General features: G+C 37.8%; 1 protein-coding gene and 1 long non-coding RNA gene across 4 annotated transcripts in view; one reads left to right on the top strand and one right to left on the bottom strand.

Moving 5' to 3' along the window:
* LOC125785566 (uncharacterized) overlaps positions 1-22,825 on the bottom strand; it is a 111,403-nt gene that overhangs the window by 68,723 nt on the left and 19,855 nt on the right. The gene's annotated exons all lie outside the window — the stretch shown is intronic.
* Positions 681-15,783, top strand: b3gnt2a (UDP-GlcNAc:betaGal beta-1,3-N-acetylglucosaminyltransferase 2a). 3 transcript variants are annotated; one of them, XM_007260605.4, is made up of 3 exons: positions 681-904; positions 10,084-10,172; positions 12,313-15,783. In XM_007260605.4, exons 2-3 carry the CDS (start codon positions 10,133-10,135, stop codon positions 13,548-13,550), a joined length of 1,278 nt encoding a protein of 425 aa, XP_007260667.3. In that variant the 5' UTR covers positions 681-904; positions 10,084-10,132; the 3' UTR covers positions 13,551-15,783. The 3 variants fall into 3 exon arrangements, with proteins under 3 accessions (XP_007260667.3, XP_007260668.3, XP_007260666.3); XM_007260606.4 differs by lacking the exon at positions 10,084-10,172; XM_007260604.4 differs by lacking the exon at positions 681-904 and having other exon boundaries at positions 9,656-10,172.

The raw sequence follows: 22,825 nt of genomic DNA on the forward strand, positions 1-22,825 counted from the left end.
CCCACTCAACACTCAACCCATTTACCATTTCATCCATCTGCCATCTCATCCATCTATCCACCCATCCATCAATCCATATGTAACCAGTAAATGACCAATTCACTCACTCACCAACTCATCCATCCATCCATTCATCCATTTGCCAACTCATCCGCCCACCCATCTCTTCATACACCCATCCTCCCATTCTCCTGTCCTGTTCTTTTTAACCCCGCCCACCCATCCATCTGTTCACCCAGAACACCAAACACCCACACACTCTCCCACTAACTCATCCATTCATAGATCAGTTCTTTCATCCATCCACCCATCATCTCATCTGTTTATCCAAAGATCCAACATTCATTCATTTGCCAACAAACCCATCTATTCATCTGTCTATCCATCCAAACATCCATAATAACCCCATCCACCATCCCAAACTTTCACCCATCCATCCATCCATTCACCCATCTCCCAACAAACCATCTGTCCATACATCCACCCACCCACTCCTTTCTTACTATCTTTCATTCATCCATCTCTCTAAATATAACACAATCTCTATGCTCTTCATAATAAACTGACGTGCCATTGTTTTTCCTCCACCCGTATTACCCAGGCCCCGCCCCCTGCGCTGGGATTGGCTGTGTGAATGTGGGTGGGGAATAAAACCAGCCTGAGTGAAGCTCAGTCAGAGCTTTGTGGGAGATCTTCAGAGCTGCTGCCTGACTGATCACTGTAGGATTTTATTATTCATCATTGAACAGGTCTAATCAAACACCTGGAGACACACACCTGTTGGCTGTGGAGATGTTCCTCCTCGCGCTGGAGAGGAGCAGCAGGACAGGGACGGGTGGTGGAGGATCTGAGGGGGACTGAGTGCGGTGCTGGAGTGCTGGAGGACCTGTTGACTCGGTTCAGGGTAAGAGAAGTGTGATTATCAGACTGTGTGTGGATGTTATGGGAGATGGGAGGTGATAGGATGTGATGGGGGTGGTTGGGGGGTGGGGGGTGGGTGGTGGTAGTGGTAGTGGGGGTGTCTGAGGTTAAGGCTGCGGTTCAGTCTGGGGTCGGGGCGAAGTCCAGCCTCTACTATCTGTTTTTTAGCAGTGTGGAGAACCCAGATAAGCTCTAGCTCACACCACACCACGACCTGCTGTACACAATATGTACAGAAATATCTTCTAAAAAAGCTCCAAAAACTGGTAAAACGTGTTTAAAAGGTAAAGATAGTGGGCTCTAATAAAATGGCCAGTGAATGGAAGGGTACTAAGAAAGTGATTCCAAAAATGGGTGTTTCCAATAATTTGGCTAATAAGTGAAAAGGTAGAATGTTGGTGTTTCCAGTGAGTGGCCAGGTTTGCAATATATTTGGGGATGTAGTTAATTGTTTAGTTAGTGTTTCCAATAAAGTGGCCAGTGCATAAAAACTACAGGTCCAATAAAGTAATAAATTAGGAAAACTACAAAGTAAGTGTTTCTAATAAAGTGGCCATAATTGGAGGCACAGGGCAGTAGGTGTTTGTAAGTGGCCAGTGAATAGAAGGGTACTAAGAAGGTGATTCCAGTAAATTGGCCATTGAATAAAAGGATGTAGAGTAGGGGTTTCCAATAAATTGGCCAAAAAGTAAAAAGATAATAGGTTGGTGTTTCCTGTGAGTGGCCAAGAGTACAATATATTTTGGGTTGTAGTAAAGTGTTTCCAATAAAGTGGCCAGTGAGTGGAGGAACAAGGTAAACTGTTTAATAAAGAGGAAGTATACAAGAAAGGTGTTTCCTATAAAGTGGCCAGTGTACAGAACTTAAAGGTAGGTCAAATACAGTGGCCAGTTAGCAGAACTACAAAGTAGGTGTTTCTAATAAAGTGGCCAGTGTGCAGAGGGCCACTAGTTAGATGTTTCCAATAAAATGTCCAGTGTGTAGAAGCTCCATGGTACAAGTTTGTAATAAAGTGGCCAGTGTGTAGAAATTGGAGGCAGGTGTTTCTAATAAAGTGGCCAGTAATTGGAGGCACAAGGCTGTAGGTGTTTCTAATAAAATGGCCAGTATGTAGAGTTGCACAAAGATGTTTCCAATAAAATGACCAGTTAGTGAAAGCAAATGCTAGGTATTTCTAATAAAGTGGCCAGTGTGTAGAAACTCTTAGTAGGTGTTTCTAATAAAGTGGCCAGGTTATAGAAATTCACAATCAGTGTTTCTAATAAAGTGGCCAGTGCATAGAAAATCATGGTAGGTGTTTTCAATAAAGTGACCAGATGTTTCTAATAAAGTGTAAAAGCCAGTGTATAAACAATTCAAAAGTAGGTGTTTCTAATAAAGTGGCCAGTGTATAAAAAAATCATTGTGGGTGTTCATAATAAAGTGGCCAGTGTATAAAAAAATCATTGTTTCTAATAAAGTATCCAGGTGTTTCTAATAAAGTGACCAGTGTGTAGACGCTCAAGGTAGGTGTTTCTAACAAAGTGGCCAGATGTTTCTAATAGAGTGGCCAGATGTTTCTAATAAAGTGGCCAGTGTGTAAAACCTCAGGATAGATTTTTTTTTAATAAAGTGACCAGATGTTTCTAATAAAGTGTAAAAGCCAGTGTATAAACAATTCAAAAGTAGGTGTTTCTAATAAAGTGGCCAGTGTATAAAAAAATCATTGTGGGTGTTCATAATAAAGTGGCCAGTGTATAAAAAAATCATTGTTTCTAATAAAGTATCCAGGTGTTTCTAATAAAGTGACCAGTGTGTAGACGCTCAAGGTAGGTGTTTCTAACAAAGTGGCCAGATGTTTCTAATAGAGTGGCCAGATGTTTCTAATAAAGTGGCCAGTGTGTAAAACCTCAGGATAGATTTTTTTTTAATAAAGTGGCCAGTGAATGGATGCACATGGCAGTAGGTGTTTCTAATAAAGTGGCCAGTAGTTGAAGGAACAAGGCAGTAGGTGTTTCTAATAAAGTGGCCAGTGAATGGATGCACATGGCAGTAGGTGTTTCTAATAAAGTGGCCAGTAGTTGAAGGAACAAGGCAGTAGGTGTTTCTAATAAAGTGGCCAGTGAATGGATGCACATGGCAGTAGGTGTTTCTTATAAAGTGGCCAGTGTATAAAAATCGTGGTAGGTGTTTCCAATAAATCTTCCAGTGGCTGAAACTAAAACGTGTCTGTTTCTAATAAAGTGGCCAGTGAATGGAGAAACAGCGTAGACATTGTTGTCTATCACACTTAGTCTGTGTAATGATTGGCTCGAGGGTGGAAAGTCCTGGTTCATGGCAGGATGCAGGACCTGGATTAGTGGTAGAGATCTCAGGACTCCCCCTGGTGGAGATTCTGGAGTATGCTGTGGTCTAAGAAGAAATTAGGTATAACCTAAAGATAATTTGTATATTCTGAACATATGGAGACACATGGTGAGAGGTATAGAGCGATGAGCTGCATGAGTTACTGCTGAAGGTGTCCTTCAGGAGCTCATTTGCATGTATTTAAATGTCAGACAGGAAGTTGTTCTGCTGGATTGAACCTTTACTTTGCTAAAATTCTACTCATATAAAACTAAAAGTACCCATCTAAAAATCTACTTGAGTAAAAGTAAAAATTACTTAACTTAAAATGTACTTTGAGTAAAAGTTACATAGTTCCTTTTAATTATTTGATATTAAAAATAAAAACAAATCATAAATTAAATTGTTTTTAATGAACTATTATTCCACATAATAATTTGGATCTTTTAGGCAGTATTTGTTCAGAACACCCCATAAAACAAGTGGTATAGATTTCTATGGTCCATTTTTTTTCTTTACTATTAAAAAGTTATGGTAATATAGGTGACTATAAACTGTAATTTATTAGTTTTACAGTTTATTATAATTTTTTAACTTGCCATTGCTATGCTTTAACTGCTTTAACTGCAGATTGTTTAATGATAAAAGTACTTACCACCACATGCTTTCTCAGGTTTAATATGCATTTTGTATTGCATGAGGACGTTACTGCCTCGTTACTCCACGCGTGAGCATCCGTGCCATTTTTTTTTTTTTAATTCAGACAATTGTTTTTTTTCCCCCAGCATTTTTATTTACTCAGTAATTGGGAGTTTTCCAGTGTAGCAAAGTAAATTACTTGTGTCAAAACGTACTTGAGTAAAAGTAAAATGACCTATTTTTAAAAACTACTTTAAAAATTACAAATTACTCATAAAATCTACTTAATTACAGTAACTTGAGTACATGTAATTCATTACTTTCCACCTCTGGTCTTTCACGCCCTGTAATTTGACTGACCTCTTGGTGGAGACAGTTCAGATCACCTACTGCTGCTGGACTGACGATTAGAAAGGTCACTGACACTAGCAGCGATTAGCATTGCTCTTAAATATCATAATTTCTTCCAAATTAAATCTGCAAAACTGATTAATCTGACTGCAATACAGTGCTGTGTTTCCACTGTTGAGTGATTGTGCATCCCAGATTCCTCTGAGCCTAGTAGAGAAGTGAATGCCGCTTTTGGACATTGTTAAAATAAGGCTTTTGTTCTGCGCAGTAACGTTAATAAGTGAGTGATAATGTGATAAATTACCCAACTCTGGTTGGCAAACCTTACTGAAGCTCAGTGATTACCTGCTCAGGAGAAAATTTCCATAGCTGCAGCACACTGTTCGCATGGATTTTTCCAGGTGTTGTTCACCTGGCAAACCAGGGTGTGGAAATGGGACTGTTCAAATAATAACTGTGCTTAAACTTAGCATGCTTTATTATTTTTTATTTAGAACATTTTTTGTACCCATTTTCTTCCCAATTTACACGACCAATTACCCAACCTACTCATTAGGTCCACGCCTCCTCCGACGCATGTGAAGTCAGACTCCGCCTCTTTTTGAACTGCTGCTGATGCTGTAGCATTGCCGAGTAGCATCACAGCGCTAACGCTCGGAGGAAAGCGCAGCAACTCAGTTCTGATACATCAGCTCACAGACGCAGCCTTGTGTTGATCAACATCACCCTAGGAGTGATGAGGGGAAAGAACACCATCTACAGTACCCACCCAGAGAAAGAGAGCAAGGAAAATTGTGCTCTCTCAGGGCTCTGGCAGCTGATAGCAAGCTGCATGACTGGTTTGAACCAGTGATCTTCTTGTAAAGAACACAGGTGAAGTACACAAGGAAGTACCAGGAATAATGATCTAATCTGCTGTATCTTATCTAGAACATAGAGCTCAGCTGATGAGAGCTGCCGACAGGAAGTGAGTGAGGTGAGGCCAGTTCTGCTGCTAAGCTAATGTGCTATAAAACGCACTTTACTGCCGTGACCTTCGTACCAGAGCTTCTGTAGCTGATAGGTTGAGGGTACATTCAGACATCTTGAATTCATTAAAGCTCTGTTACTGTAAAGCACAGAGTATTCTCCATCCATTTCGGCATCTTTATCGCTTCTTCTTCTTCCTAAACGTAAAAGATTGGTGTTAATTATGTGGTTAGAATGCTAAAAGAAAACGTTATAAGAACGTTTAGCTACAGCTTAGCAAAGGTTTTAGGAAGGATAGTCTGTAATGTTCCTGAAATAATGTTCCAGGAACGTTCTGAGAAAGTTTGACATATAATAAGGGTTTAAATCACAATGTTATTACGAAACCTTCTCATATAACTTTCCCAGCTAGAAGCATACTAACATTAAGGAAACGTTAAAAGTAACAAGTGATGTTGCAGCAACATTACCACAACGTTTAAAAATGTTCTAAAATGTTCTAAAAACTGTAACTTTTAGAAAACGGCCTATTAACCAATATTTGTTACCTGGGGTTTAGCAATGTTCTGAAAACATTCCAGGAATGTTCTGAAAACGTTTGACACATAATAATGGATTGCATCACTAACGTTCATCACATAACTTTCCCTGCTAGATGAATACTAACATTATGGAAACGTTAAAAGTAGCATTCCCAAAATTAAACATTAAAACGCTGACACAAGTGACGTTGCAGTGATGTTACCAGAACGTTTAAAAATTTTAAATAAAAATGTTCTAAGAACATCCAGAAATCTTGACAGATAGAACATTCTAAAAACGTTAACTGTAACTTTTTGAAAAACGGTCTATTGACCAAAAATTGCTATCTGGGTTTTATCAATGTTCTGAAAACATTTAAGGAGGGTTAGTCTGTAATGTTCCAGAAATAATGTTTCAGAAATGTTGTGAAAACCTTTCATATATGATAATGAATAGCATCACAATGTTATTAGAAAGTTTCTCACATAATTTTCCCAGCTAGAAGCATACTAACATTATGAAAACGTTAAAATGAATGTTCATAAGACTAAACATTAAAACACTGGCTTGTTATGTTGTAGTGATGTTACCAGAATGTTTAAAAATGTAAAATAAAAAACGTTCTAAGAACATCCAGAAATCTTGACAGATAGAACATTCTAAAAACGTTCACCGTAACTTTCAGAAAACTGTCTATTAACCAAAAATGTATAGCAATATTCTGAAAACATTCCAGGAAGGTTAGAATGTTTCAGAAACATTCTAAAAACCTTTGACATATAATGATGCCTCGCATCACAACATTATTAGAACATTTCTCACAAAACTTTCCCAGCTAGAAGCATACTAACATTAAGGAAACTTTAAAATTACCAAGTGATGTTGCAGCGAATTTATTCTTCACCAGAACATTTAAAAATGTTAAATAAAAATGTTCTAAGAACATCCAAAAATCTTGACAGATTGAACATTCTAAAAACCTTTGACATATAATAATGGCTCGCATCACAGCGTTATTAGAACGTTATAATGTTCCTAAGACTAAACATTAAAACACTGACACGATATGTTGTAGTGATGTTACCAGAACGTTTAAAAATGTTAAATAAAAATGTTCTAAGAACATCCAGAAATCTTGACAGATTGAACATTCAAAAAACCTTTGATATATAATAATGGCTTGCATCACAGCGTTATTAGAAAGTTTCTTACATCATTTTTCCAGCTAGAAGCATACCAACATTATGGAAATGTTAAAAGGAACATTCCCGGAACTATACATTAAAACACTGACACTTTATGTTCTAGTGATGTTACCAGAACGTTTAAAAATGTTAAATAAAAATGTTCTAAGAACATCCAAAATACTTGACAAAATGAACATTCTAAGAACGTTACCTGTAACTTTAGCAATGTTCTGAAAACATTCCTGGAAGGTTAGCCTGTAACATTTAAAAAGAATGTTCCAGGAATGTTCTGAATACCATTTACATATAATAATGGATTGCATCACAATGTTATTAGAACGTTTCTTACCTACTAACATTATTGAAACATTAAAAGGAACGTTCCTGAAACTTAACATTAAAACACTGACACGAGTGATGTTGCAGTGACGTTACCAGAACGTTTAAAAATGTTAAATAAAAATGTTCTAATAACATCCAGAAGACTTGACAGAATGAACATTCTAAAAACGTTAACTATAACTTTCAGAAAAACGGCATATTTACCAAAAATTTATAGCAATGATCTGAAAACATTCAAGGAAGGTTTGCCTGTAACATTTAAAATAATAACGTTTCAGGAATGTTCTGAAAACCTTTGACATATAAAAATGTCTCGCATCACAACGTTTTTAGAAAGTTTCTCACATAATTTTTCCAGCTAGAAATATGCTAACATTATGGAAACGTTAAAAGTAACATTCCCAAAACTAAACGTTAAAACACTGACGTTGCAGTGATGTTACCAGAACGTTTAAAAATGTTAAATAAAACTTGACAGATTGAGCGGTGTAAGAACGCTAACTGTAACTTTCAGAAAACACAGTATTAACCAAAAATAACATTCCTGAAATGTTCTGAAAACATTTGACATATAGAAAATTACGTTATTAAAATGTTTCTCACATTACTTTCCCAGGAAGAAGCAAACTAACATATACACACATACAGAGACACCACAGGCTTCCTTTTAAAATTGCATGAATAGGGACATTGAGTCCATTTCCTGGATGGTATTAGAGATTAGCCGTAGCTTTCATTTCCTGCTAATAGTTAATTTGCTTGCGGCTAACAGAATCAAATCATTACATCAATACATATTACTGTCCTTCTCCGTTCACTCAGAAACATCATTTGACTGGCAAACAGCTGACAGGAACTTTTCCCTGTTTTCACCTTAAATTATAAGCAAAGTTATGCATAATTTTTTTATAATGTTTTTAAGCTATAGTTTTAGTTTCGTTTATTTTGGTTTTGCAAAACATATATATAAACACGAGTTAAAATAGGTTAAACATATATAATAATAAAACAAAGAAGAGGAAATAAAAAACAGATCCTATATCTTGTGTTGAAACAAATCAATACAAACCGAAAAGGTATAGACTGAAGCTTTAGCTTTACCCTTTTTACCTAACTAATATATATATATGTGTGTGTAATGTTTATGTTACAAAATGTAGTGATCCAAAAAACAAACAAACAATAAAACACACCAAAAAAAAAAAAAATATATATATATATATATATATATATATATATATATATATATATATATACGCGTGTGTGTGTGTGTGTATATATATATATATATATATATATATATATATATGTCATTTATCATTCACCAACACTGAGATTCTAATAGTCTTTTGTATTGAGATGGAAATATAATGGATATTTAATCTCCTCCATTATGATGGAATCATATATTTTCTTTTTTAAATGTTTTGTTGCACATCACACTAAAACTGAGAGCTGCTGTCGGTCTCAAATTACAATAAAATAAACATATTAAAAAAACAGGCTTCCAGTGCAAAGGAAACTAAAATCTACTAAATATTTTAGTTCATTTTATAATTTTTTTGGTATAGATTTTATATTAGAATATTATTTCCATCATTTGAATGATACAGTACCAGTCAAAAGTTTGAACACACACATCTCTTCACATTCAATGTGGTTTTTTATTTATTTTTATTATTATTTATTTTTTACATTGTAAATTTTATATTGAAGACTACAAGAACAAAATAAAACAGTTTTAAAGAAACTAGAATCTGTTTTCTGCTTTAGATTCCTCTAAGCAGCACATTTATCTCTGAAGGGGTGAAATGTAAATTGAAGAATACATGTAATGTTAGATATGTTAAATGGAATTATGTTTATATTGGTGGTGTCGGTTGTTTAAAACAATATAAATGCTGGTGTTTTCATGTGCAGCTCTGGGAAAAATTGATTGTGATTTTGCAATTGTTGTTTTATTCTATAAACTACGGACACCATTTCTCCTAAATTATAAACAAAAATATTTTAGTCATTTAAAGCTTTTATTTGCAGAAAATGAGAAATGGCTGAAATAACAAAAAATCAAATAATGCAAAGAAAACAAGTTTATATTCATAATCAAGTTTTAATGGTTTAGAAATCAATATTTGGTGGAATAACCCTGGTTTTTAATCACATTTTTTTCATGCATCTTGGCATCATGTTCTCCTCCACCAGTCTTACACACTGCTTTTGAATAACTTTATGCTACTCACTCCTGGTGCAAAAAATTCAAGCAGTTCAGTTTGGTGGTTTGATGGCTTGTGATCATCCATCTTCCTCTTGATTATATTCCAGAGGTTTTCAGGAGTTATTTATGAGATTTAATCCGTATTTCAGCATAAATAAAGAGTAGTAACAGTACTGGGTGGGTGGGGTTTATAAGGGCATCTCTCTGGTCGTGGTGCGTGGGGCTCTAGGATACAGCCTGCAAACATGTAATTGGTGTCATGAGGACGCTGGAATCAGGAACACATGACTACTGTCTCCAGAGAGAGAGAGAGAGAGAGAAAGAGAGAAAGAGGAAGAAAGAGAGAGAGAGAATAACGAAGAGATGTAAGAGACACATGTATGAGTTTGTGTGTACATATATATATATATACAACTGGAAGGAGGAAGGGAATTCCAGGAAAGGAAAAATCTAAAGAAAATAAGTTTAGGTCTAGAAATAGAGGGAAAACTGGCTACCAGAGAGAGAAAGAGGAGAAGAAAGGATAGACAGAGCGAGAGGTTTGGGAAATGTACAGCTTGCCGCTATGCTGCCGGGTCTTCCCTCACAGTTCTGGTCCAAATTCGTCCCCAGGGATCACCGTAAACGCTCTGGACCAAACTGGAGCGAATCCATCGTCCTCATGGAGCTCTCCATCGACCAGCCCTGCTCCTGCCCCAGCTGTGAGTAGCCCAGCCCCCGTACTCACTCCTAACCATGAAGCTGCTGCTGGAGGTTCTTTAAGCGATGCTTTAGGAGATGTTTAAAGAGGTGGTGTTATTTATGAGTTATTTATGAGATTTAATCCATATAATCTACCTTCTCAACACGTCACCAGGCTCAGTAGATTAACCATATGTGTTTAAATGTTAACGTTTCTCCTTATTTCCTGTCAATTCCAGTGATTACAAAATCCAGGACTGGAAACAAGATTCTAATATTTGGTTCCTTCCTTGTTTTAGAGAAGATAAGATCTGGAACATCCTCTAACAATCTAACTATATGCATTTATATGATTCAGTGCTGTATCCTGTGTACTGAAGTAACCCAGTAATCATTTCATTTTATTTTAAATGCAGCCAACAACTGAATTTCAATTCAAAATTTAGGTACAATTACAATTTAGCTACAATTCAGTTAGCTGTATTTATTACGATACATCTTTTTAGCCTGAAATGTGAGAATTATAAAAACAAAAAAACTCCTAAAATGAATTCGAAATTCAGATTCGAAATTGAATAGATTCACTTAAGGCTTAACCTCATTGTTCTACCTCACTTTGACACTCTATCTCACTTACCTCACTCTTCTGCCCTCACTCTACCTGACACTACCTTCCTCTACCTCACTCTGCCGCACTCACTCTACCTGACATTACCTCACTCTACCTCTCTCTTCCCCACTCTGCTGCACTCTAACTCGCTTGTACCCATTCTACCTCACTTTGCCCCACTCTTTCCCCCTACTCTACCGCATGCACTCTACCTCACTTTATCTCCCTCTACCTCTCTCTACCTCACTTTGCCCCACTCTACCTTACTCTGCCCAACTCTGCCTCACTCTGCTGCCCTCACTCTACTTCACTTTACCTCTCTCTACCTCTCTCTACCTCACTTTGCCCCACTCTACCTTACTCTGCCTCACTCTGCCGCACTCACTCTACCTCACTTAACCTCCCTCTACTTCTCTCTACCTCACTCTGCCGCACTCTACCTTGCTTGTACCCACTCTACCTCACTCATACTCACTCTACCTCACTTTCCCCCCACTCTACCTCACTTTACCTCCCTCTACTTCACTCTGCCGCACTCTACCTTGCTTGTACCTATTCTACCTCACTTTGCCCCGCTCTACCTCACTCATACTCACTCATACTCACTCATACTCACTCATACTCACTCTACCTCACTCATACTCACTCTACCTCACTCTAACTCACTCTACCTCTCTCTACCTCACTCTACCTCACCCTACCTCTCTCTACCTCACTTTGCCCCACTCTACTCTACTTTACCTCCCTCTACCTCTCTCTACCTCTCTCTACCTCACCCTACCTCTCTCTACCTCACCCTACCTCTCTCTACCTCACCCTACCTCTCTCTACCTCACTCTACCTCTCTCTACCTCCCTCTACCTCACCCTACCTCTCTCTACCTCACCCTACCTCTCTCTACCTCACTCTACCTCTCTCTACCTCACTCTGCCGCACTCTACCTCGTTTGTACCCACTCTACTTCACTTTACATTACGCTATCTCATTCCGCAACACTCTACCTCACTTTACCACCCTTTAAAAAAAGTTAGAGGGACGTAAAGTGAAGCAGAGTGAGGTAGATTAAGGCAGAACAAGGTAGAACCATTTAAAGCCCAATCTAACACAGTGCACAATAGGTTCAGGTCTGGATCTAAAGTTTAGTCCGCCTACTGTATTAGTTGCTCGAAGAACCTTTCATGGCACCTTCATGATTAAGAGCACAGGGCTCTGAACCACAACTAACCGTCATCCTTGTGGCTTAATCTGGGCCGTATTCTTTGCTATCATGATGACCAGCAATGGTTTAAGTGCTTTGTGATTAATACTTTGGGTTCCATGTTTGGGTTAAGGTGTGTAAAACCACTAACATTTGATTATTTCTAATATCTTCACCAATTTTGGGGCTAATCTGCTTTTTTGTTCTTTGCAGCCGTGATGGTTTCAGCTGTGTAATCTGGGGATTTGTTCTTTGTTCTTTTGTGGTCTAATCCTTGATCAGAAGTCCTTCTTTTCTTTGATACTGAAGACTGATGAATAACTGATGTGCTCTGTGTGTGTTTGCTTTTAAGGTGGCAATTGTATCCTCAGCATGCAGGCCAGCCGGAAAAAGACAAAGGTCCTGGGCTTGATGATGATGATCAACTTCCTCATCTACATCCTGGTAGAGGTGACCAGGAGCTACGGCCAGGGCAAGTCCAACGTTATAGAAAGGCACCTCCCTACAAATAATTTCTGGAAGAAGTTTCAACTCAGTGAGGCATTCTGGAACCGTGAGCAGCAGCACCTGGACCACGTCCACAACCCGTTGATTGTTTCAGCCCTCACCCCCACCAACTCAACCCTTCAGGAGGTCCCACAGTTGTCTGATTGGTTGAACTACACGTCTCGGACAGACCCTTGCAAGGCGGACATTGGCATGACCTTGCAGATTAAGGACTATAACTCCCTGCCGCAGCGCTTCAAGGACTTCCTGTTGTACATGCGGTGCAGGTCGTACCGTATGCTGGCGGATGCACCTGCAGCTTGCTCAGAACCTCCGTTTCTGTTGCTAGCCATAAAGTCTATGGCGCCACATTTTGATAGGAGACAGGCAATTAGACAGTCTTGGGGTCGAACTGGAATCCTTGACAATCGCCGTGTGGTCACCATCTTCCTTCTCGGCAACACTGATGCGAGTGACCACTTCCCAGACTTGTCCGCAATGGTCAAACACGAGGCACAGCTGCATGGGGACATCCTCCAATGGGATTACCGTGACACCTTCTTCAACCTCACTCTGAAGGAGGTTCTCTTCTTGGAGTGGATGGGCAATCATTGTTCCTCAGCCCAGTATATTTTCAAGGGGGACGACGATGTCTTTGTCAACACTCGTCACATCCTTAAGTACCTCGACAAACTGTCCGGCACTGCCGCCCGAGATCTCTTCATTGGAGATGTGATAACTAATGCTGGACCTCATCGGGACAAGAAGTTGAAGTACTACATCCCAGAGAGCGTCTTCACGGGACCTTACCCGCCCTACGCCGGTGGAGGAGGTTACCTCTACTCGGGTAACGTGGGACTCCGTTTGAGGAACGTCTCCCGCCACATCTCGCTGTACCCTATTGACGACGTCTACACGGGCATGTGTCTCAAGAAACTGGGACTAGTCCCAGAGAAGCACAAAGGCTTCAGGACGTTCAACATCGAGGAAAAGTACAGAGACAGTGCCTGTGCCTATCAGAGCTTGATGCTGGTGCATCCCAGGAGTCCGCAGGAGATGATTCAAATCTGGGAGTGGATCAGCAACCCTGGATTGAACTGCTAGCGACAATTGACAGCTCTGAATTGCTCCATATGTTAAGATGCTAGTAAGACCCAAGTCCAGATTGTTTGATGACTGTTGGTTGAACTGCTTGTCAGTCTGGCAGTGTCTGGAGAATCGGGTCTGGGCTTAATCGAGAGCTTAATCCTATTCCGGGTCCGATGCATCCTCACTTTAAGGAATGTTCCTCATGGTTTAGGCAAGGATTGGCACCTGTGTAGCATGTGCTGGAAGCATTGCATGACCCACTGTGGATTGCCTGGGAACTTACCTGCTCTGTTCACCTATAGGATCACTTGGACTTGCACTTGGACATTACCCAAGCTTAGTACTTGGAAGCTGGCAGGATAAAGTCCTGATAATGTGTAGTACACCTGATACAGACATTTGTGTTCGCACATACAGCTTCTCCAGGTAAAATCTGTAACAAATCTGGATTACCTTTGTTTTTTTGAAAGGGGCTAGAGCCCCTTCTGGTTATGATCTTCACTTATCTTGACATTATCCTGACATTATCATGAATAGAACTTATTACATCTCGAACCAGTGACTGTGCCTTGAATTTCTAAGGGATGTACATCGGCTCTACAGTGGTTTATTGATGCTGAGGTAAAGTGCAAGTAAGGTACAGGTCCAGATGCTGGAATGGATCCCTATTGCAATTTGCAATTCTAACCAAACTCTTCTACATGACCAAAGCCTTAAAGCAAATCGCCGCTGTACAATGAAAAACACTTATCTCCAAAACTTTCAATGGAAGTCAATGTAAAAAGAGTTTATTTCAGGTCTTTTGTAGAGTTTATATTGTTCCTTACATCAAGAAAATGTAAGGGACAGTTTGTCTGTTCACATTTTGTAGTAAACTAAAAATCGACAAAAATGTAGATAAGTGTTTTTCATAGGACAGCGACGAAATGCATTTTACCACTGCAGGAAACCTATACTACCTGATTTTACTCGCTTTTTGGTAACTTGTTCATTTTCAAACCTTAAAACTATAGAAAGTCATGTTTTAGCCCATAGTCAGCTTGCTTGCAACCACAGTTGAGCAGATACTAAATATGAGGTATCTGGTTCCAGGTACCAGGTACCAAATTTGCCTTAAAAACATAAAAACGCCTTGTGAGGAAGCATGAAGTGGAAAAACGTATTGAAATTATAGTTATTATCCAGTTTTGAACTTGACAACCATAGTTTGAACACTGAATCCCTTCCACTCTTTACAGAATAATCCACATTTGGGTGCTTTAAGCTATTCCCCCCTTCACAACTTAACAACATATTTGCTTCAGAGAATCACCTGATCTTCACCTGAACTTCAAAACACCATATGGCTCTGAAAAATAAATAGACCACTTCAGTTTCTGAATCAGTTTCTTTGATTTTGTTATTTATAGGTTTATGTTTGAGTAAAATGAATATTGTTGTTTTATTCTATAAACTACAGACAACATTTCTCCCAAATTCCAAATAAAGTCATTTTTAGCATTTAGCATTGTTATTTTATAACAAAAAAGATGCAGAGCTTTCAGACCTCAAATAATGCAAAAAAAACAAGTTCATATTCATGTTCAAGTTTTAAGAGTTCAGAAATCAATATTTGGTGGAATAACGCTTGTTCTTAATCACAGTTTTCATGCATTTTGGCATCATGTTCTCCTCCACCAGTCTTACACACTGCTTTTGGATAACTTTATGCTGCTTTACTCCTGGTGCAAAAATTCAAGCAGTTCAGTTTGGTTTGATGGCTTGTGATCATCCATCTTCCTCTTGATTATACTCCAGAGGGTTTTGATTTGGTAAAATTAAAGAAACTTATAATTTTTAAGTGGTCTCTTATTTTTTTCCAGAGCAGTACAACTTCCATTGTTGCAGTGATATGTTCTATATTCACTATATGGACAAATGTATTGAGACCTACAGGATAATTTACATTATTTAACCTTCCATTCTAAACTTATAGGCATTCGTGTGGAGTCGGTCCCCCTTTTTGTACACTCTTTAATGAACACACAGACAGATTTCATGGCTGGGAGTTGGAGTTTATATGCCGGTGGGAACGGCACTGAATGGAGCACCGTAAGTCAATTATTAAAAAAAAAAGGTGTGTCCCAATACTTTTGTCCATATATTATGTATCTCATTAAAACTGTGCTGTTTAATATTTCTTCTTGTAATGTTTGATCAGAAGAGAATGTGCTTGAATGTCCCTGATTAAAGCTGTTTTAAACATTAAGGTTTAATTTTTAATGATTGAATTATGTAGCATGTTTACAGACTGTTTTAATGACCTGAACGGGACCTGGAACCAAAGGAATTTCATCCAGATCATAAACATGTTAAAAACACAGTATACAGACATGCCAAAGTCATGGGACAGGGACTTCTGCATTGAATGTTGAGTCATTTGATTGTTTGCATGGACAGTTTAAGCCAGACACTACCAGTCACGATCATTACCAACCAATACAGGTGCACTGTCCACTGTGGATGCTAATTCTAGCCTTTAATTATGTATATCTGGTACACATGTGACACTGCGTCTCGAGGGATGTTAAATGCTGAAAGAAAAAAACTCACAACTTATACCCTGATGTAACACTTTACAAAAAGTACTGAAAATTTGTAATTAAGTAAAAGTGCCTTTACTTTGCTAAAATTCTACTCAAGTAAAAGTTCCCATCTAAAAATCTACTCGAGTAAAAGTAAAAAAGTACTCAATTTAAAATGTACTTTGAGTAAAAGTTACTTAGTTACTTTTAATTATTTGTTGTAAAAAAGAACAACAAATCATAAATTAAATTGTTTTTAATTAACTATTATTCCCTATTATTCTCTACTGTTAAAAAGTTATGGTTATATAGGTGACTATAAACCATATTTTTATAGTTTTACAGGTCATTATTATTTTTTTAACTTGCCATTGCTGTGCTTTGACTGCTATTTTACATGTTTTTTTAATGATTAAGCAGATTGTTTAATGATAAAAGTACTTACACCACATGCTTTCTCAGGTTTGATGTGGAAGTTTTGAAAGCTGACAGCTCTGTCCGGCGGGACACATTTTGTATTGCATGAGGACGTTACTGCCTCGTTATTCCACACGCGAGCATTCGTGTGCCGGCGCATCCGTTCCAAATTTTTTTTTTAAATTCAGACAAATTTTTTTCCCCCCAGCATTTTATTTTTTACTCAGTAACGGGGAGTTTTCCAATGTAGTGAAGTAAATTACTTGTGTCAAAATGTACTTGAGTAAAAGTAAAATTACCTACTTTAAAAAATACAAATTACTCATAAAATCTACTCAATTACAGTAACTTGAATAAATGTAATTCATTACTTTTCACCTCTGCAGTTACATTCTGCTATCCCATGACTTTTGGCAACTCAGTGTGTGTGGGAACAACAGGAATGACAGCTGCAGTTAACTGGTGGGTTTTAACACAATATGATTTTATTACATTACGTTGCCCATGGTTACTATGATATCTCGATACTGTGATTCTAAGATACTCGATATTTCACAAGATAATTCTTTATGATACTTCATGTCATCTAAGGAGTTACTGAAGAGGATAAAATACTCCTAAATAAGCAAATAACAGGAATTATGGGTTTATTGGTGTCAGTTTCACATAATTTAACAACCAATATTCTTCAATATTCTAATGTTCTATTTATTTGATTATATCGCCACCATGTGGAGTGATGAAGCAGCAACTTTAGTAAGTCAAATTGGGGAGGAAAGATCAACATAAGAAAAGCGTTTTGATCAGGACCAAGTACACCCCTGATATACATATACACTGTTGTAAGTCGCTCTGGATAAGGGCGTCTGCTAAATACCATAAATGTAAATGTAAATGTAAATATTTTTTCGGACTATAAGGTGCACCAGATTATAAGATTCATTAAGTGACACTTGTTAGGATGCCTAAATCGAAGTGAACAAAGGTGCTGCCATGTTTCTCTTCTAATGGGGAAGCTAGGGAAAGCGTCTAAATCAGGGGTTGTCCAAACATTTTTTGTTGGGGGCCAGAAGATGAAATATATTTAAAGTCACGGGCCACAGACTCTGTAATAAAACAAAAAATTAAATATACCACTTTAAATAATACTTTTTTCCTGATTATTTCATTTACACACCATTTTACTTTACTTATCTTTACTTATCTATCTTTGACAGTGTTGTGTAAACTAAGATTTTTCAAATTGATGTTTCATTTCATGATGTCTCTTAATATTAAACTCCTTAATTACGGCAACTTTTAGACTCTTTGGCTCGTTTTTCTGCGCTAGAAATGCGCACTCTCTCCGCTTTTAGACTCTTTGGCCCGTTTTTCTGCGCTAGAAATGCACACTCTCTCCTCTTTTAGACTCTTTGGCCCATTCTTCTGCGCTAGAAATGCGCTCCCTCTCCGCTTTTAGACTCTTTGGCCCGTTCTTCTGCGCTAGAAATGCGCACCCTCTCCGCTTTTAGACTCTTTGGCCCGTTCTTCTGCGCTAGAAATGCGCACTCTCTCCGCTTTTAGACTCTTTGGCCCGTTTTTCTGCGCTAGAAATGCACACTCTCTCCTCTTTTAGACTCTTTGGCCCATTCTTCTGCGCTAGAAATGCGCACCCTCTCCGCTTTTAGACTCTTTGGCCCGTTCTTCTGCGCTAGAAATGCGCACTCTCTCTGCTTTTTGACTCTTTGGCCCGTTCTTCTGCGCTAGAAATGCGCTCCCTCTCCGCTTTTAGACTCTTTGGCCCGTTCTTCTGCGCTAGAAATGCGCACCCTCTCCGCTTTTAGACTCTTTGGCCCGTTCTTCTGCGCTAGAAATGCGCACTCTCTCTGCTTTTAGACTCTTTGGCCCGTTTTTCTGCGCTAGAAATGCGCACCCTCTCTGCTTTTAGACTCTTTGGCCCGTTTTTCTGCGCTAGAAATGCGCACCCTCTCTGCTTTTAGACTCCTTTACCCCGTTTTTCTGCGCTAGATATGCGCTCCCTCTCCACTTTTAGACTCTTTTACCCCGTTTTTCTGCGCTAGAAATGCGCACTCTCTCCCCTTTTAGACTTTTTTGCCCTGTTTTTCTGCGCTAGAAATGCGCATCCTCTCCGCTTTTACACTCTTTTACCCCGTTTTTCTGCGCTAGAAATGCGCATCCTCTCCGCTTTTACACTCTTTTACCCCGTTTTTCTGCGCTAGAAATGCGCATCCTCTCCGCTTTTAGACTCTTTGGTCCGTTTTTCTGCGCTAGAAATGCGCACTCTCTTCGCTTTTAGAATCTTTGGCCCGTTTCTGACACCTAGCGTTCAAAAACTTTGAATCTCACATTATAAAAACCTGCTTAACAGCGGGCCAACTTTCATTCTGTTTCTAAAATACCTCGCGGGCCGCTCCAAAAAAGGAAACGGGCCGCAAATGGCCCACATGCGGTAATTTGGACAGCCCTGATCTAAATAAACAAAACTGCAATTCTTAAAAAAACTTTTTATTTTAAAGTCAAACGAGTGCTGGATGTTAATCTACACAGATTTCTCTCTTTATTTGGGTGAGTAAAGCCCTTCTGTTTATTTCCAGTAAGCTTAGATTTCCAGTAAATCTAGATTTTAAGTGAAGTTTCTCCAGCACTAAGGCTGGGTGCAGCAGCATTAGCCACTAACCACAGAGTTCTAACGGGACGTAAATACACCCTGATAGTGCTAGACTGAGGAACCCGGAGTGATTTAGTAACGGTTCGTCATTTTGTTCCATCCACACTGATCCTGCTGTATTGAAGTCCAGTATTTGAGTGTTATCTGTTGTCTGACTGTTGACTGTATAAGTCCTTTTTTTCTCAATAACCCTGTTATCTTATTTTGATGAAGATATAATTTGCATTCTTGTTCCTAAAGTTCTTGTGTTTTGGTGAATTTTTATCTTCAGAAAAACAATCTACTCATTCTGTTCTGCCTTTAAAGAACTTAAAGAACAAAGAATAAAACTTTTTCTTGAATAAAAGATTAAACTGTTCAGATTCTGGTAATTTTATTGTCACAGTTTTAAAGTAATCCAGACTATGAAGGAACATATAAGGCTCATGTTGTGTCTTCTCGTCTTTTGTGGACTCCTCTTTGGGTGTTCTTGGAAGGTCGTCTTTAGGCTTGACGGACAAATGTGGCCCGTCACGCTCTTTTATGTGGCCCTCGAGAGCCTGAAAGGTCTTAATGTCTAAAAATAAATGGGTCAGAAATGTGTTTTGCTCAAAAACTACATATCCCACAATGCATGTCGATTGTGTTACCCGCGAAGTTACAGTTTCCCGCCACTACACGGCAGTGCGGTCATTGATGTGGAAACGCTGCTTTAATTTAGCAAAAAAAGTGTTTATTTTAATCAAAGCATCTCATTAGTTTGATTAAAGGCTAAATTGTTTTAATTATTTTTTTTTTACACATGTTTTTACAATTTTTGATTTTATACTAATTAAGCCTCTTTTCAGTATATCAAACGTTTGGTCACTGGTGATTAATATTATAACTTGTGTTTGATGTTATTTTTTATTCACTTGAATGGTTTGATCCTTGATTTAATGGAGTTTGTGGATTTTATATAAAAGAGCAACAAGCAAACATATTTTTCCATGCAACTGTAATGTTTTATTTGAATAAGTAATACATTCAGAGAGTTATTTAACATTAAGGAGTAGTTATATTTATTTTATATTACATTTGGTTTATATTTTGTTACATTTATAAGTTACATCTGGCCCTTTGAGGACAGCCATTATGCCCTTGATGTGGCCCTCGGTGAAAATGATGAACTCTGATGATTCTTGCTCTTCCTTTCCTGGGCCGGTCCTGATGAGTGCCAGTTCCATCAAAAGGTTTTTGATTATCTTTGCAACTGCACTTAAGGATACTTTCAAAGTTCTGAAAAGGTTTCAGATTGACTGACCTTCATTTCTTAAAGTCCTTGTTTTCTTTATTTATGCTAACTGTACACTAGACGACTTCGAAAAGACTCGAGACTTAACTAAACTAAAGTCTATTAAACACCCTCTCACATCTAAAGACACAAAGTCACAGACTTTAAGTTTTGCAGGGTCACAGTTTGCAAGACTGCAACTATGATAATTTATTATTATAGATTATTATAGATTATTATTGTATTAAAGAGACACTCCTGCTCACTCCACAGCTCCACCAGTTTCTCCTCCATTTCTACACTCCAGGAGAACCGGGGTTTCCGAGCCATCGCTGGAGAATTGTGCTTCTTTTATGTTGTTTTTCTTATGTTGTTTATTTACACAAAAACACAAACAAGTAATGGTTACTACTACAGTAAAGTTAAATTAGAGTTAATCTAAGCTTTATAACTACCTTCCATAAGATTCTTAAAATTTTAAAAGTATAATATACTATATTACTATATCATATACAGCTCTGGAAAAATCATTTAAGATGATGAGTTTCTTTGAATTTACCAGATTAAAAAACCTCTGGAATAAAATCAAGAGGAAGATATCCATACATTTTTGCACCAGGAGTGAGCAGCATAAAGTTATTCAAAAGCAGTGTGTAAGACTGGTGGAGGAGAACATGATGCCAAGATGCATAAAAACTGTGATTAAAAACCAGGGTTATTCCACCAAATATTGATTTCTTTGCATTGTCTGAAAGCTCTGCATCGTTTTTCTTCAAATAAATGCTAAATGAGAACACTTTTATTTGGAATAAATGTAGTTTGTAGTATATATATATATATATATATATATATATATATATATATATATATATATATATATATATATATATATATATATATATATAAACAGCTCTGGAAAAATTAACTCCCTCTACTTCCTGTTCAGATCATTAAAGGCTCAGTTAGTCTGTGTAGTTCCGGGTCCGAGCCCCTCACGGTGAGAGGAAGAATCCTCGAGAGGAACCACGGCTCACAGGGGGAACCCATCCTCCTCGGGTCGACACCGGATCACACAACAAACCACAGCCAAACCCTGGGAATCCCTGACCTAAACCAGCTCCACAAATTTACCCAGAACCACCACAACCTCTAATTTAAATTGTTCAATTTTCTTTGAATAAAATAATATAATTATACATTACACATTTACATTTCCGGCAAATTACAGTTCTGAAGTTGTACTCTGTTTGCCAAATGAAGCTACTTCGATCCAGTTTAACCCTTGAGCTGTTTGGGGATCAATGACCTAACTACCACCCTGCCTACCTACCAACCTACCTACCAATCAATCAATCAATCAATCAATCAATCAATCAATCAATCAATCAATCAATCAATCTATCTATCTATCTATCTATCTATCTATCTATCTATCTATCTATCTATCTATCTATCTATCTATCTAATTAATTAATTTTCTTTGAATAAAATACCAGAGCTTAACTCTTTGTACTCTGTTTTTACACCTCCAGGTGCTGGAAAAGGGCCACCTGCATCAGGAAGGATCCCACCCACCCAGCACACGCACTTTTTGTCCCACTCCCCTCAGGCCGGTGGCTGCGGAGCATTAAGTGCAAAACAACAAGACTCAGAAACAGCTTCATTCCGGAAGCTGTAAGACTCTTAAACTCCACTTAACAACACACTGCACTGACACCAAGGACAAATTACTGTTTACTGTTTACCAACATGGTCACTTTACTTGCACTGAGACACTTTATCTCCACTGCTCTAATTCACATTATCATGCTGCTATAGCACACTTGCACTCTGGACTTCATGTTACTGAACCTTCTACTCTCTATTTATTTTTTTTATTCTTGGGATATTTATCTATCTATTTTGTATATTCTATTTCTTTTATTGTATTCTTTTTTATCTATATATCTATTAATAACAGCTCTTTGGGTGTAAAACTGGATCGTGAGATCACAATTTCGTTCCACCTCATGTACCACATGTGATGCGAATGACAATAAAATCTCCTTGAATCCTTGAATCCTTGAAATAAAGCTACTACGGTCCAGTTTAAACCCCGAGCTGCTGCTACAAGAGAACGTCCAGAGAGTATGTATACGATATATAAAAACTGAGCCAAAATATTATTACTATAGTTAATTTACAAAGTCTAACGAAATTTGATGGAAGCATACTATATTTGGTCAAATGTGTGTGCAAAGTATAAAGGTATAATACACCAAACTAAAAATATAGAAATACTCCATATATGTATATACTGTATTATTACTCCATTTTTTTCTAAGTAGTCAATAAAGAATAAATAAATGTGAGAAAAAGAATATATATATATATATATATATATATATAT

Source organism: Astyanax mexicanus, chromosome 21 (genome assembly GCF_023375975.1).
Source record: "Astyanax mexicanus isolate ESR-SI-001 chromosome 21, AstMex3_surface, whole genome shotgun sequence".
NCBI lineage: Eukaryota > Metazoa > Chordata > Actinopteri > Characiformes > Acestrorhamphidae > Astyanax > Astyanax mexicanus.